Source organism: Nomascus leucogenys, chromosome 12 (genome assembly GCF_006542625.1).
Source record: "Nomascus leucogenys isolate Asia chromosome 12, Asia_NLE_v1, whole genome shotgun sequence".
NCBI lineage: Eukaryota > Metazoa > Chordata > Mammalia > Primates > Hylobatidae > Nomascus > Nomascus leucogenys.
Window position 1 is genome coordinate 27,834,545 of NC_044392.1, and position 17,642 is coordinate 27,852,186.

The 17,642-nt window shown below is 36.2% G+C and overlaps 1 protein-coding gene across 3 annotated transcripts in view; it reads left to right on the forward strand.

Moving 5' to 3' along the window:
- RC3H1 (ring finger and CCCH-type domains 1) overlaps window positions 1–7,827 on the forward strand; it is a 92,321-nt gene extending 84,494 nt beyond the window's left edge. For 2 of the 3 annotated variants that reach the window (XM_030823956.1, XM_004089809.3), the window contains exon 20: window positions 202–7,827. In XM_030823956.1, the coding sequence (XP_030679816.1) occupies window positions 202–352 (151 nt within the window). In that variant the 3' untranslated portion in view covers window positions 353–7,827. The remainder of the gene's footprint in view (window positions 1–201) is intronic. The other variant, XM_030823957.1, reaches the window with a different exon arrangement.
- Window positions 7,828–17,642: the final 9,815 nt, after the last annotated feature.

Genomic DNA, 17,642 nt, shown 5'->3' on the forward strand with positions numbered 1-17,642 from the left:
AATACGCACCTGAAAAAAAAAATACGCACCTGGCTAGCTTTAGTTTGCCAACTGTGTGCTAAAACATGGATAAGGGGCTGTAGATTAAAATGTGGAAGCCATTTATATATTTTTTATCATGCTAAATTATATTCCCTGTTGATTTTATTGTACTAATCATTTTTCTGTCTCTCCTTTTTCAAAATTTTAAAATGTCACCAGTGATGTACCAAATGGATCAGCCTTGACACAAGAGAATATCAGCCTCCTATCAAACAAGACCAGCTCTCTGAACCTATCAGAGGACCCTGAGGGAGGAGGGGATAATAATGACTCCCAGAGATCAGGAGTTACTCCCAGTTCTGCTCCTTAAAATATGAGGAGTCCTACTTTTATCTTCTGCTCCTAATCAGTTTGTCGGGCATAGGGGTAGGAGAATGCATAACTTTTTCTCTTAAGAGCGGTCAGAGAAATCCAGGAAATTCACCAGAGGCAATGTGCACAAACACCACTACTAAAAACAAACCCTGCACATAGTTCACATTAATGCATTTTTTTAATTTAAAGAAAAAGAAAATTAGCAGTATCTGCAAGCAATTCAGATTAAATTTGTTTTTGTTCTGTGAATGAACTTTATTTTAATAACTTTGGACGCCTTGGATCCAGGGCTTTAAAAAAAAAAAGATATTATATATACACTCTGTTTGATTAATTGTATGATCTTAATGAAGTAGGTTTTCTTGTATTTTGGTATTACATACCCAGTGTATAATTTGTATAATTCCTTACCCCCAATCCTTATCAATTCTCACCACTCCATAAACTTAAAACAGACCAAAAACGTCAGCTTTCGGAGAATTCTGTGGTGCTTGAGAAACAGACAGTACTAGACTGAGTTATTAGAAAATGTGCAGCAAACCAACTTTTCCCAGAGCTGGTATTTGGAATTCTTTATCCCTTTCTAGATCACTAGCTTCATTGAATAGATATGTTTTTCTTGACATTGAAGCTTTTTGTTTGTTTGGGAGGGTTTTATTTCTTGTTTTTATTTTCAATTTTTCAAAGAGAATTACCAAATTTTGAAGTCCTCATTTTCATATTAAGGATCATTTGCATTCTCTTAATATAATCAGAAAGCTGATTCAGTGTTTAATTAGATTTAAATGTTGATCAAGAATTAACTGTAACTTATTAGCACTGAAAATACATGTTTGGTGTTTCGCCTGTGTTCAGCTCATGGTTGGAAATTTGAAGCAGTGCTTTTCAAATTAAACTTTTGCTGAAATCATAGGATGCTCAAAAACAAGGACAATCAACTGTTTTAAAACTGCAACATTTGATTTGAACTTAAAATGAATAGAGCCACATTATTTTAATGGATGTTTTTGTTTTACTTGTAAACTGATTGAGTCTTAAGGATAGTTTATGAATTGATCACTTGTTGTTCAGAATCATTAGTATAAGTAGGTAGGAAATAGTTTGAAGTCATTTTTCATAGACTTAGCTGTCCAATGTTGAAAATGTTTCTTCATGAAAATGTTGAGAAGAGTAAGGACTTTTTTTTTTTTTATTCTGCTGCACATATTCTGATGCCATGTGTCTGTGCTTAACTAAGACCCTGTAAAACGTGTTTAGTGGGGACTGTTTGATATAGTTGCCCTCTCCATTCCTCTATTTGCCTGATTTTTTCAGTTTCCCTTTCTGGGTTTTACTACTAAATTAGAAAGCACTGGTTATGTAATAAGTTACTACATTGCTTTGGTTGGGTAAAAACAAGAGTTTATATTTTTCTTGTTTCTTATTTTCTTAACCCTTAACTCCTGCTGAGGTCATAACAACCTCAGTCTAAGCTCTGTGTCCATCATACTGTTAACTTAAACAAATGGGTGGTGGGGGTGGGAAGGGTAATACAGTCCTGCCATTGCCTACCAGTAGGAGAGTCCAAACAGAACACTCTTTTGAGTAGCAATTATTTAATTTGCCCAGTCAAGGCACCGTGTTTATATACTATTTCACATTGAATTTGATTATGCCCTACAGACCTGGCTGGTCAAGGATTTGATATACACATATTGGCTTGGGATTCGAGCTTTCTTTTTTATTTAAATAAAAATTTATATATATATTATATATATACATATATACATAGCTATATCTGTATATATATTGGGTATGTTTTAAGGATTTTTTCGCATGAGCGCAGCTGTTGCGATAAATTGACCGATTGGGAGGTGGTAGAAGCACTAAATGAAGGTGAGGCTTTTTCTTTTTTTTCCAGTTTTCTTATACATTTTTCTTCTTTTAAAAAAAATATATATATGCTTTTGCTTTTTTTTTTTTTTTTTTTTTGCTTTTGTTTGCTTTTTGACTTTTACTTAAAACCCTTTTACATTTCCACTTTAAATGCCTATTGTTTATTGGGAGAAGGAAAAAAAACTTTTGTATGTCTGACAGAGTCCCAAGGTTTTTCATTTCTCTGCATAACAGTAAAAGGCAACATTATTGGCCTCCAACCTTCTTTTTCTTTTTTTTTTTTTTTTTTTTTTTTGAGAAGGAGTCTCCTTCTGTCACCCAGGCTGGAGTGCAGTGGGTTGATCTCAGCTCACTGCAACCTCCACCTCCCGGGTTCAAGCGATTCTCCTGCCTCAGCCTCCTGAGTAGCTGGGACTACAGGCACGCACCACCACGTCCAGCTAATTTTTGTACTACAACCTTCTTATAGGCAGATTTGGACCAATCTTCTCCTTTGGATATGTCAGATCATCCCAAATTTTACAAGCAGTTGATTCACTTTGGAATTCAGAATGATTCTTGTATTAGAAGATAATTTGTGGGTATTAATTTTTGTTTAAGTTTAGAATGAAAGTAAAGATTTATTTTGGATATCAGTTGAAACCTCTTAGTAACTCAGTTTCTGTTATTCTTGTTCTTATTTCCTTTAAATACACTTGTTCTTGGCTTTCACCATTTTTATTCTGTGAAGTAGGCAGGAGCAGGGATTAATTTATACAGTATTCCTGTTCTGAACAAAACCAGAAAAGTCACTGTATAAACGACTTAAAATAGTATCATTCTCTTTTCATGTGTTTTCATTTGGGGGAAGAAAATCTCTTTAATTGTAACCTGAATTCAAGCTGTACCCCTCCATGGTCCTACACTCTAGAACTAATCTGGTTGGGCAGAAAGGCAGAAGGATGGTATATTGTCCCATTGTGCCTATAATGTATTTTAAATTGGTCATTCCACCTTACCTAATGGAAATTCTTGCACTTTCCTAGTGCTCATCAGCAGTTTTAGGAATTCACTAACACCCCCAAAATTTGTTTTTTGTTTTTTGTTTTTTTTCCTTCCTTTTCTGTGTGATATCATGAGCCTGTAAGGACAAATGGCATATTTGGGCATAACTGCTTGACTCTGTAACTACTTTTTTAAAATCAAAATCTAAAAGATATTAATTTCTTCTGGCTTTTTAATTTTGTTTTTTTTAGAGACAAAGATGAAACCAGATAGGAAATACAGTTTCTATGTTTTCTACTTATTAAAATATTAGTTTCTTCTAAATATTACTTTATTTGTATTTCACTAAATTCAAAAGCAAAAATTGGATATCTGAGATGAACAATTTTGAATGGGTTAAGGTAGGAGTAATAAGCATTGTGTTCACTCATATAGGTGAGGGAATTTTATTTATAGCGAGAAATATAAAAGTATTTTGACTTATTCTTTTTTCAAGGAGTCTCTAGGAAAGGGTAGAAGAACAGAGAATAAGACATCTAGATTCCATTTCTGGTTTATATGTAGCTCTTTTGCCTAACTTATGTATAATTTTGTCATAAGATAAGTCCAGTAACTGTCCTGTCTTAGATAACTTACAGAGGCTGAAGTGACCAAAGATCCATTCCTTATTACTTTTCTAATTAAAAGAAGAGTTAGCTAGATTTCTAGTAGTAGTATTCTAGATATTGATAAGACATTATTCCTAATGCCAACTACAAATATTCAACTACTCAGAATGTATTTAAAAAATTGTTTGGTACAGCATTAATGTGGTGATTCCTTTCTCCCATCTTATTTCCCTTCCCTTCTATTCTTTCCCATGTATTTCTTTTGCCTAAAAGAATATTGATATGATTCTCATTTGCTACTTTGAGTATATAACTCCATCAGACTTTCCAGAGTTCTTCAGGGATGGAGCTCAAAGTTTACATTTTTCCATAAATGTCTTTTTTTTTCTTGACCTTTTTCCACCCTGTAATTTCCCCTTGACTTACCCACTGCCCTCCCCAATCTGCAACAGTGACAGTTTGCTGCCTCAAAACAGAGCATTCAAATGAATTCGCTTAGCCAATAACTTCTGTGAAGTTGCCTTTTCTAATGGTGTTATTACTCAGTGATGCACAAATGTGGTATTTGCCCTACTGGTAGGCAAACAAAGGTCTGGTTAAGAATGGTAACCTGCTGTTTTCTTTAAAGGAGAGCCAAAGACTTGTGCTTTACTCTGTTTTGGTTTTGGGGGAAGTAGTAGCCATTTTGATCATGAAACCTTTTAGTATTTGTGAGTTGATTGTACTGTGTAAGTAGATTTATCTAAAGTTAACTGTTAAAGTTAGCTAGCCTTATAAAATGTAAAAGTAATGAAAATTGATCAGTTTCTCTAAGCCAGTGAATGTCATCTTTTATAATATTGTGTATAAGCATTTGTGCCCACCCCAGCTTCTGCTATCACTGTGGTCAAGTCATGGGTCTGAGTAAAAGAATTCTTGAGTATGTGACTGGTGAGAAATAACTAACTATAGTCAGTACATGTACAGATTGTTAAAATTCAAGACAAAATATTTTCACTAAAAAAAAGGATTCGTCTCAGTAAAGAAGTATTCAGTTGCTGTCACTTATATACAAATGGTGGTGGGTAGCAGTCTCACCATTTTTCTACTCTCTTTTTGCTCGTTTTAAATAATTGAGTAAAGGTTTTATTTGTAAAATCTATCTGTAAAAAGCACCTGTAATGATTTATATGTCATTGAAAGGAACGGCCCAGTTACTTTTTAGGAGAGATTAATAACCTACCTGAAAATTAACTACAGTGTTTACTTAGATTTTTTCCCCCTAGTAAGAGTCTAAGTGTGTTAAATTTTTAACTGATGATATGATTACAGTGTTGCAAGGTGATCTCTTCTCCTGAAAAATCTGCCTATCCTTTTAAGAAAAATTAGACCTACTAAACTAAAGCAAATTTTACTTTCATCATTAGCACCTGAACAAGCAAGCAGTCTGCTACTATCATCATTTTACCTGAGTGCCCATTTTGCTGATCCACATTCATACCTTTATACCTTGGACAGCTATGATTTTTGTATTTATTTGTTGCTTCAGCTCAGGTTTATGAAATTTTCCTGCTGAAATGACTTATTGGGAGTTATAGGTTGATTATAGTTACTATTAAACATTTTCTCAATTTAGCTTTTCTGAGCCACTTCAAAAAGAAAGCTGTTTTTGTCAAAAGGTACTATTAATTGTAGCAAGTAAATCTTAAGATTTGAATTTTTAAGATTTTATTTCTGTGTTCACTAAAGATCTTTTCACAAGTAATAGATTATAATTGATAAGTAATACTAGCTATAGTGTTAATAAAGAACAAGACTATCACCACCAGGAATAAGTAACACCTTTTAATAATAAATCTATTCCTAATAGGTATGTTTTCAATACTGCACTGAACAAAGTGGGTAAAGAGCCCTTTGAAATCCTATTGTAATAAAGGGACTTACCTCACCACTGGAATCCTTGTTTTCAGAGCCTCTGGATTTTCAGCCAAACACTGAATTTCTCCTAAACTTTATCCGTGAAACATCCCTAGAGAACAAACTTTATTTTCACAAGAAAATAAGGCACAATAAGGGGGAAGAACTTAAACCTCAAGATAATATTGTGTCCAAAAATGTGTATTTAGAAAAATAAAATCCTGTGGAGTTTGTTATCCTAATGTTTATTTTATACTAGATAAGGTGACTTGTTTTCTTGTATTGAGGTCTTACTGTTTCGGATTTGTTTTTGTTTCTGTCCTAATTCTAATCAGAGCTCACAAGTCTTTGGCATCCATTTGAGGTTGTACACTCAGAGTCATCTTATAACTGGAAACTGTCAGGTGGTCCCCCACCCCAGTGAGTGTATGGAAGGGTCAGGAAAAAGATTGGAAACAAACTATTGGGTGAATAATTGGTTGCTCTATTATTATTATTATTATTATTAGCCTGGTTTTTTTTATCACCATTTATTTGTGTAATCTTTCTCCATTGATTGGCTGTCATTCTTATAATATCTGAACTACCCCATAAAATAGTTCTCTGATTTAAAGGCATTTAGCTTTTGCTTATCGTTTTTACATCCTCTGTTCAACAAAGACACTGTCCTGAGAATTATTTTTTCCAGATGGATCGTTGGCCTAAATTTTCACACTTCTCCCCCGTTCATCCTTTTTCCTCTTCCCTGCTTCCTGGGAATAAAAGGAACTTTTTTTTTTTAATTAATTAGTCCACAGGCCTCATTATCTTTCTTTATGATTAATCTATGACTTTTTGGTACAAGAACAATGGAAAAAGTGAATTAAGGTAATGAACAAAACCTTTCACCCACTTAAACATTTTCCAGTTTTGAGATTCCTCTTCGTGTGTGTGGTCTCTTCCCCTTGTTACCCCTTCTGCCCTTTTTCTCTGACTATTTTAATTTGGTCTTTAGGCTCATACCAGTCTCCCCGAGACATTCTGCAGTCATTATCACCTTTTTGGGTGTATTTTATTTTGTTTTATTTTGTTTTTTAAAAAAAATAACTTTTTAACATTGGTGCATATTTGCTTGGGATAGAGCTTGTGTAATTTACCAATCGTATTGATTGTAAGTGATTGTGCCCTGCAGAGGTATATTTAACAAGACAAAAATAATCTTGGTTAATAAAGGAGCCCATGAGATTTGAGTCAGGTTATAAGTGACTATGAAATCACTTACACTTTTGGATAGAATTTATATCTCCTGTTCTTATAAATCAGTGGTAGACTTACCATTTTTTAAAGTTTTCTTGCATTTTTTGTTTTTTTTATTGCCACAGCTCCCTATTCTTTCTTGCCTGCCGCCACCCACCTGTTGAGGAAAAAAAAAAAAATTGAGCCTTAAAGTGACAGCTGATTTTTTAATTGCTGAATTTTGTGAAATTTTACTTTTTCCAAGTGTTTCCAACTTTAAAAAGAGAAGTGAAGACAAATAGGTTGGAATGGTGAAGACAAATGGATTGGAATTTCACAGGCTGTGAATAATTCCTTAGGATCTGGCAAACTGTGAAGTCTTATTTGAAGACCTTATCTTCTGAGAGTTCTTTTGGAGTAGGAAAAAGAACCCTATTTGAAATAGACCGTTTTTCTCTTGTTTTTAATCTCTTTAATATTTCTGATTTTTAAACAGCTTTCAAAACAAGTGTGGTGGAAAAAAAGAAATAGTAGTAGGAAGATGTTTAGGGCAGCAGAACTCTGGGTCTAAATAAGTACATGTTCCCACTTGTTGCTGATTTTTGAGAGTACTAGAGCCATCTTTCTCATTTTTGTATTATTTGTGTGCATGTTTATATCAAAGATGCCCATTTTGTTAAAATGCTATTTCCTTTATTACCTTGGAAACTGACTCAGCCTCATGTTGCTCCTAATTAGTGTTTAAGGCTCCCATGAGTTGCAGATAAAACGATTTATTTTAACAAATAGAAGGAGGTGATTCACCTTTTGGATTGTAAATATATGAAAGTGTCTACAAGGTCTTTATCTGCTTTCTGTCAGCATTTATATTAAATGATAAATTAATGAGGAACATGTGTATTCTTTTTTGTAAATGAGTGTGTGCCATCTTATTCTAATCTTGAGATTACTTTCTTACACCTTTTTAATGGAGGGGGCTTTTTTAGGTGAAAAATAAAGAAATGGCTAATCCACATGAGCAGACACATACTTGGAGTAGCCAATTTTGTGTGGACATCACAGGAATTAGTCCAATCTTAAGCTACAGTCAGATTCCTTCATTTGTCACACAGTGATTGCACATTAGGAGTGAGGGTAGTGGTTCTGAGATACTAGCATCAATTCAGTGAGATTCCATGGCTAACATCCAATGTCTTGGTTTTTATGGCTTCTCTGAAAATTAGGACCATCTTTATGCTTAAGTGAAATGGACTTGTCATAGTAACTTCCTGATGCAAAATGTTTTTTGTCTTTCCATTCTTTTTTTTTTTTTTTTTTTTTTTTGAGATGGAATCTTGCTCTGTTGTCCAGGCTGGAGTGCAGGGGCACAATCTCAGCTCACTGCAGCCTCTGCCTCCTGGGTTCAAGCAATTCTCTTGCCTCAGCCTCCCAAGTAGCTGAGAATATAGGCCTGTGCCACCACGCCCAGCTAATTTTTATATTTTTAGTAGAGATGGGGTTTCACCATGTTGGCCAGGCTGGTCTCAAACTCCTGATGTCAAGTGATCTGCCCGCCTCAGCCTCCCAAAGTGCTAGGATTACAGGTATGAGCCACTATGCCCAGCCTTGTCTTCTCATTCTTACTGACTTCTGATTGTCCTGAAATCCCCACCCATTAGTCATTCCTCGCAGTTAGTAGATATAAGTAAGATTGTCTAATAGAGACCATACGTTAGTCAACACCTCAATGGCATGAAGAAGAAAAAGGAGGAGGTTGGGTGTGGTGGCTCGTGTGTGTAGTCCCAGCTACTCAGGAGGCTGAGGCTGGAGGATTGCTTGAAGCCAGGAGATCAAAGCTACAATGAGCTGTGATGCTTGATTGCACCACTACACCAGCCTAGGCAATGGAATAAGACTCTATTATTCTAGATTAAAAGAAATGTAAGAAATACAAAAATCAAATGCAGCATAGGTGATTTTAGCAAACCAAATATACAAAGACTTTTGTATACAGGAAAATTTGATTAAGTATTGGGCATTAGATGATACCAAGGAATGGCATTTTTGTTCATTGTGAAACATGATTATGTAAGAAAGCATCAATTTTTAAAATAAAGATGGATAAGCTGCAATTTCCTTTAAAGTAGGAACTAAATATTTTTAAAAAGTAAATAATGCAGCCACACACGGTGGCTCACGCCTTGTAATCCCAGCACTTTGGGAGGCTGAGGCAGGCGGATCACCTGAGGTCAGGAGTTTGAGACCAGCCTGGCCAACATGGTGAAACCCCATCTCTACTAAAAAAAAAAAAAAAAAAAAAAAATACAAAAATACAAAAATTAGCCAGACATGGTGGCGGGCACCAGTAATTCCAGCTGCTTGGGAGGCTGAGGCAGGAGAATCGCTTGAACTTGGGAAGTGGAAGTTGCGGTGAGCCAAGATCGGGCCACTGCACCCCAGCGTGGGCAACAAAGAGTGAAACTCCATCTCAAAAAAAAAAAAAAAAAAAAAATCAATAATTCACATTACCAGTGAAGGTTATTTACTACTCCTACCAACAATTAGCGATTAGGTGTCCATTGGTATATCTGACCTCAAGGGAAGGGACCATAGTAAAGAAAGTTCAGGGTATGAGCAGTGCTAACTGCTGCAGCCATCCCTGAATGATTATAAATTCTGGACTGGGAATTACAAAGCTAGCCCTGCCGTCTTTATCACCTACCTAGGCCTACCCTGCTCACAAGCAATAGGGTACATTCTGACCTCTTGGGCTGAAACAAAAATACCAATAGAAATTTGGTTTTTATGCCCATTAGTGCTTCAATCCCAATAACCAGCTAATCTTCAGTGATCGATTAGTAAACCCCTTTGCCTTCCAGCAAGATGACTCATTCAGTAAATGGCTGCCACCCTTATTTGGAACACCTACCATATAAAAAGTGGACTTGTCAAATACCCACTGAATACCCATTGAGTATTTACTAAAATGAGTACTTCCCATATGCACAGCCCTGTAGAGGACAAAGAGTTAGAAAATACTGTCTCCACCCTCAATTAACTTTAATTCTGGAACTTGACAAAACACTAAACAGAATTACCAAAGAATTTTTCAACCACACTTGTCCTCAGAAGAGCAAGGAGCAGTGAGATGGTATCCAAGGAAGACTTAACCTTGCCTGGCTGGTCAGGCTTTCCTGAGGAAGTTGCCTTGAAGATAAAACTTGAAAAATCATGGGGGAGGGGGAAAAAGGTGTGTGAGAGGCAAGAGGCTTGGTCAGAGAAAATAGAATGTGTGAATTCTCTAAGGGAAGAAAGAGCCCGAGGTGTGGAAACTGGAAGGAGTTCATTAAGACTAGAGGAAAATACAGTGGCTTGAGATGCACAGCCAGATAGATCATGGAAGCCTGTGGACCGTGCTTAAATGTTTGGATTTTATTCTGAAAGTAAAGGGAATGCAAAGAAGGGTAGTAAGCAGTGGAATGAAGGGACCAGATTTGTGCTTCTTGGGAGCTGATCATAATCCCAAAAGACAACCCCAAGTATTGAAATTCTGAAAGACAAAAGTTCCAAAGATATAATTTTGGGGAAAAAAACGTAAATTCTTTAAAAGGCATTTACTTTTTTTTTTTTCTCGAGACGGAGTCTGGCTCTGTCACCCAGGCTGGAGTGCAGTACTGTGATCTCGGCTCACTGCAACCTCCGCCTCCTGAGTTCAAGCAATTCTCCTGCCTCAGCCTCCAGGGGCACGCGCCTCCACCCCCGGCTAATTTTCGTATTTTTAGTAGAGACGGGGTTTCACCATGTTGGCCAGGATGCTCTCAATCTCTTGACCTTGTGATCCGCCCGCCTCGGCCTCCCAGCGTGCTGGGATTACAGACGTGAGCCACCCCGCCTGGCCCTATTTAAATTTTTAAAAGGAGATTTAGGGCCAGGCGCGGTGGCTCACGCCTGTAATCCCAGCACGTTGGGAGGCTGAGGCGGGCGGATCACCTGAGGTCAGGAGTTTGAGACCAGCCTGGCCAACTTGGTGAAACCCCATTTCTACTAAAAATACAAAATTACCTGGGCATAGTGGCACATTCCTGTAGTCCTGGCTACTCAGGAGGCTGAGGCAGGAGAATCGCTTGACTCGGGAGGCAGAGGTCACAGTGAGCCGAGATCTTCCCATTGCACTCCAGCCTGGGCGACAGAGCGAGACTCCCTCTCAAAAAAATAATAATAATAATAAAAGATTTACGGCCGGGCACGGTGGCTCACGCCTGTAATCCCAGCACTTTGGGAGGCCGAGGCGGGTGGATCACGAGGTCAGGAGATCGAGACCACGGTGAAACCCCGTCTCTACTAAAAATGCAAAAAGTTAGCCGGGCGTGGTGGCGGGCGCCTGTAGTCCCAGCTACTCCGGAGGCTGAGGCAGGAGAATGGCGTGAACCCGGGAGGCGGAGCTTGCAGTGAGCCGAGATCGCGCCACTGCACTCCAGCCTGGGCGACAGAGCGAGACTCCGTCTCAAAAAAAAAAAGATTTATTTGAGAAACAGGAAAACACAATATCCTGGGCAACAGTAAGACCTGTGTTTACTAAAACACAGCAGGGTGCATCCCTGTAGTCCCAGCCACTCAGGTGGCTGAGGCGAGAGGATCACTTGAGCCCAGGAAATGGAAACTGCAGTGAGCTATGATCACATCATCACACCACTGCACACCAGCCTGGGCGACAGACTGAGACCCTGTCTCAAAAAGAAAAAAAAAGACAATACTTCATAGGCCAATTTACATAATAAAATAGGCAATGATATATTTGTATTTAACAAACATGGGTATAATAACAGTCACATGGATGTAACGGTTAAGAGCAGACAAACCATATTTATAAGTAGGTCAAAAAGCAAAATGTATAAATGCATATCACTGTGGTTGGTTATTGTACCCAGCATTATAATCACAGTCATATGAAATATAGTGGCAGACAACTCCAAGAGTTGACAAAATCAATCAAAAACTACAATGAGCTGGGTGCAGTAGCTCACATCAGTAATTCCAGCACTTTGGGAAGCTGAGGCAGCTGGATCACTTGAGCCCAGGAGTTAGAGACCAGTGTGGGCAACATAAGGAGACCTCGTCTCTATAAAAAATAGAAAAATTAGCTGGTCATGATGATTTGTGCCTATAGTCCCAGCTACTGGGGAGGCTGACACAGGAGGATTGCTTAAGCCCAGGAGGTTGAGGCTACAGTGAGCCGTGATTGTGCCACTGCACTCCAGTCTGGGTGACAGAGTGAGACCCTGCTTCAAACACACACACACAATGGGTCACCACTGCATATACAGTCGTCCCAAAACCTGAGATCTCGAGAAATTTTACCTTGCATAAATACAGACATACAAAAAAACCTCTTCATTTATTGAAGAAGTTTCAACATTTTCACATTGAGAACCAAGGAAGTGACAGCCTCAAGACCCGGCAAGTCTCTGCTTTAAGTCCTGGAGTCCAAAGGCCTGTGAACTTGAAGTTCTTTATTTATTTATTTATTTATTTATTTATTTATTTATTTATTTATTTTTTTGAGACGGAGTCTCACTCTGTTGCCAGGCTGGACTGCAGTAGTGCGATCTCGGCTCACTGCAACCTCAGCCTCCTGGATTCAAGCAATTCTCCTGCTTCAGCCTTCTGAGTAGCTGGGACTAGAGGCGCACACCACCACGCCCAGCTAATTTTTGTGTATATATATATATATATATATTTTATATTTTTTTTTTTTAGCAGAGATAGGGTTTCAGCATGTTGGCCAGGATAGTCTCAATCTCTTGATATTGTGATCTGCCCCCCTTGGTCTCCCAAAGTGCTGGGATTACAGGCGTGAGCCACTGCGCCCGCCGAGCTTGAAGTTCTAATGTCCAAGGCAGCAGAAGAAAAGTCTGTCACGGCTCTCAGAGACTTCTCCACCTAGTCCACTCAGACTCACACACAAATGTCCTTGGGAAACACCCTCCCAGACACACTCAAAATAATGCTTTATCAAGTTTCTAGGTATCCCTTTATCCAGTCAAGGTGATACCTAAATTAAGTCCACAAGTCTACCTATTGTCAGCCTGGCACCAATGACACATCTCCTTAAACCATACTTAATTTCCTGCAGCCTCAACCTCCCAGGGTCAAGTAATCCTCCTACCTCAGCCTCCTGAAGTAGCTGGGACTACAGGCATGCGCCACCACACCTGGCTACTTTTTTGTTCATAGTGACGGGGTTTGGCCATGTTGGCCAGGCTGGTCTCGAACTCCTGAGCTCAAGTGATCCGACTGCCTCGGCCTCCCAAAGCTCTGGGATTACAGGCGTGAGCCACCGCACCCAGCCTCCCTTTGCTGTTTCTCTTTCACCACCTACAGCTTCCCAAACTAATATAAAAGCAACAAGCTTTGACCCCACACAACTCTCTTGCTCAGCCTCCAAAGAATACCCTTGTCCAATGTTTCTGTTCATATAAGGTGTCAATTCTTCTGGATGAGTAAGCATTTTTTACTTTACTTGATAATCTAAACTTTCTATTTGGGAGGAATTTAAAGTGCTGTATTTCCTGTTATTAAGTTAGCAGAACTATTCTGGACCTGGATTTTTTCAAACATGAATGTTTATCAAGTACCTGGTACATTGAACAGGACATGTTCAATAAATATTTGCTGTTTTGATTTGGTTTCCCTGAAGCCAAAACTGAACTTTCTAACAGGAGGATTTGGGCAAATTCCAACGAGATGCCTTGAGAGCCTCAGCTAAATGCTGCCAAATGATAGTGTAGGATTTATTTTGGTACGTTTAATTTCACCTTAATTAAAATGTCATGTTCACCTAGTAAACTGGGAACCCAAGGGAGTTGGAGACTGCTTTTTGTGCTAAATGTTTTGCCAAATTTCCATGGAAGGGTTAAGCTTTGAGTTATTCAGTAACCACAGCAGAAGCTGGGTGCTATCTCTTCCCTGCCAAGGTCTTACTCTTGAGTCCAAAGGAAAGAACAGAACAGCCCAGGATATGAGGCAATGGACATGGACCTGCTGAATTACCTGCTCATAGAAGTTACTACTGAACTGGAAGCAGGGCTAGGGAAAGAGGAATTGTATCACTGATCTTGAAGGAAGTACTAAAAAAAGAGAGGGTAATCAAATGCTATGTTCTCTCCTCTTCATGGTTCCTCAAACCTACTCCTAACACAGCAAAGCACAAGCCTTCCAATCTTTTCACTCAGAATTGAGAAAAACAGTGCCACACAGAAGTAGGGAGTCCTTTTCAAAAACTATTTTTTTTGTGATAAAAGTTCTTAAGATGTCTATCTCTTTCTAATATTTCCAGTTCTAGAAATATTAGAAATTTCCATGAAAATATTAATTTAAAGAAAAATTATTTTTCTTTCTTTTTTAGAGACAGGGCCTTGCTCTATTGCCCAGGCTGGCATGCAGTAATGTGATCATAGCTCACTGCAGCCTCAAAATCCTGGACTTAAGAAGTAGCTATGGCTGGCAGGGCGCGGTGGCTCACACCTGTAATCTCAGCACTTTGGGAGGCTGAGGGGGGTGGATCACGAGGTCAGGAGATCGAGACCATCCTGGCTAACATGGTGAAACCCCGTCTCTACTAAAAACACAAAAAATTAGCCGGGCAAGGTGGCAGGCGCCTGTAGTCCCAGCTAATCAGGAGGCTGAGGCAGGAGAATGGCGTGAACCGGGGAGGCAGAGCCTGCAGTGAGCCGAGATCGCCCCACTGCACTCCAGCCTGAGCAAAAGCAAGACTGCGTCTCAAAAAAAAAAAATAATAATAATAATAAAGAAGTAGCTATGGCTACAGGTGCACGCCACCACACCTGGCTAATTTTTTAATGGTTTGTAAAGATAGGATCTCGCTATGCTGCCCAGGCTATTCTTAACTCCTGGCCTCAAGCCATCTTCTAGCCTCAGCCTCCCAAATCATTACAAGCATGAGCCACCATGACCAACCTAAAATATCTTTATTATATTTAAATATACACAAAAAAATACTTTTCAGAATACCTCTGTGTGTGTAAGCACACACACAGTCACAAACTAGTTTGCCCAGCATACAAGCTCTTTTTTTCTTTCCCAGTCTAAACGGTATAAGATGAACCAACAGGAAAGGGATCTGGGATCATCCAAACCTTGATAGTATAATAAAAGCCAAGGGGAGCTGTGTGCAGAGTACCAGAGACTAGGCTGGTGGTAAAGACTCCCAGAAACCAATGAGAACTCTTGGGAGACCTGCCGGAGAAGCGTAGTGGAGAGGGCGACGCAGCCCGGGATCCAGCAGATGATCGCTGCACCCACTGTCCCTTGACTGTTTCCTGACTGTGTCTTCCTCCAAACCACTGATGGCAATGTTGGATAGGACAGAGTGAGGCACATGGCTTCTAGGTCCGGAAACATGATTATAGATCCACTTCTTTCATTCCAGGGCATGGGATCTCAGTTTCCCAAAAGTGCTGGGTCCAAGAGGTGAGAGGCAGGGAATACCCGGGCTGATAACTTCCAGGGCTTAGGATCAGTCTCATCTTCATCATGTGGCTTATAGACTGACCTGTGGAAAAAGAAAGAGCTAGTATGCTGAATGCCCAGGCTGAGATGTGAGTATGCTCGTTTGGGATGTGCATCAAATAAAATATGGATAGACAGGCCGACTGTGGTGGCTCATGCGTTTAATCCCAGCACTTCAGGAGGCTAAGGCAGGAAGATCGCTTGAGACCAGGAGTTCGAGGGCAGCCTGGGCAACATAGTGATTTCGATTCTACAAAAAACAAATTAGCCGTGTGTGGTGGAGCATACTGTAGTCTCAGCTGTGAAGGCTGTATATCTATATATAGCGATATATAATCTATATATAGATATAATATCTATATATAGCGATATATAATCTATATATAGATATAATATCTATATATAGCGATATATAATCTATATATAGATTTAATATCTATATATATCTATATATAGATATAATACCTATATATAGATATAATATAGATATATAATCTATATATAGATATAATATAGATATATAATCTATATATAGATATAACATCTATATATAGGTATATAGATATAATATCTATATATAGGTATATAGATATAATATCTATATATAGGTATATAGATATAATATCTATATATAGGTATATAGATATTATATCTATATATAGGTATATAGATATTATATCTATATATAGGTATATAGATATATAGAGACATTATATCTATATATAGATTATATATCGATATATATAGATATTATATCTATATATAGATATAGATATATATAGGTATTATATCTATATATAGATATAGATATATATAGGTATTATATCTATATATAGATATAGATATATATAGGTATTATATCTATATATAGATATAGATATTATAGATATTATATCTATATATAGATATGGATAGATATTATAGATATTATATCTATATATAGATATGGATAGATATTATAGATATTATATCTATATATAGATATATATAGATATTATAGATATTATATCTATATATAGATATATATAGATATTATAGATATTATATCTATATATAGATATATATAGATATTATAGATATTATATCTATATATAGATATATATAGATATTATAGATATTATATCTATATATAGATATATATAGATATTATAGATATTATATCTATATATAGATATATATAGATATTATAGATATTATATCTATATATAGATATATATAGATATTATAGATATTATATCTATATATAGATATATATAGATATTATAGATATTATATCTATATATAGATATACATAGATATAGATATTATATCTATATATAGATATACATAGATATAGATATTATATCTATATATAGATATATAGATATTATAGATACTATATCTATATATAGATATAGATATATAGATATTATAGATATTATATCTATATATAGACATAGATATATAGATATTATAGATATAATATCTACATATAGATATATAGATATATAGATATTATATCTCTATGTAGATATATAGATATTATATCTATATGTAGATATATAGATATATATAGATATTATATCTATATATAGATATATAGATATATATAGATATTATATCTATATATAGATATATAGATATATATAGAGATATATAGATATATATAGATATATATAGATATAATAGATATATATCTATATAGATATATATAGATATATAGATATTATATCTATATATAGATATATATAGATATATATAGATATGTAGATATTATATCTATATATAGATATATAGATATTATATCTATATATAGATATTATATCTATATATAGATATATATAGATATATAGATATTATATCTATATATAGATATATATAGATATATAGATATTATATCTATATATAGATATATATAGATATATAGATATTATATCTATATATAGATATATATAGATATATAGATATTATATCTATATATAGATATATATAGATATATAGATATTATATCTATATATAGATATATATAGATATATAGATATACATAGAGATATAGATATTATATCTATATATAGATGTATAGATGATATATAGATATAATAGATATAATATCTATATATAGATATATATAGATATAATAGATATAATATCTATATATAGATATATATAAATATAATAGATATAATATCTATATATAGATATATATAGATAAATATCTAT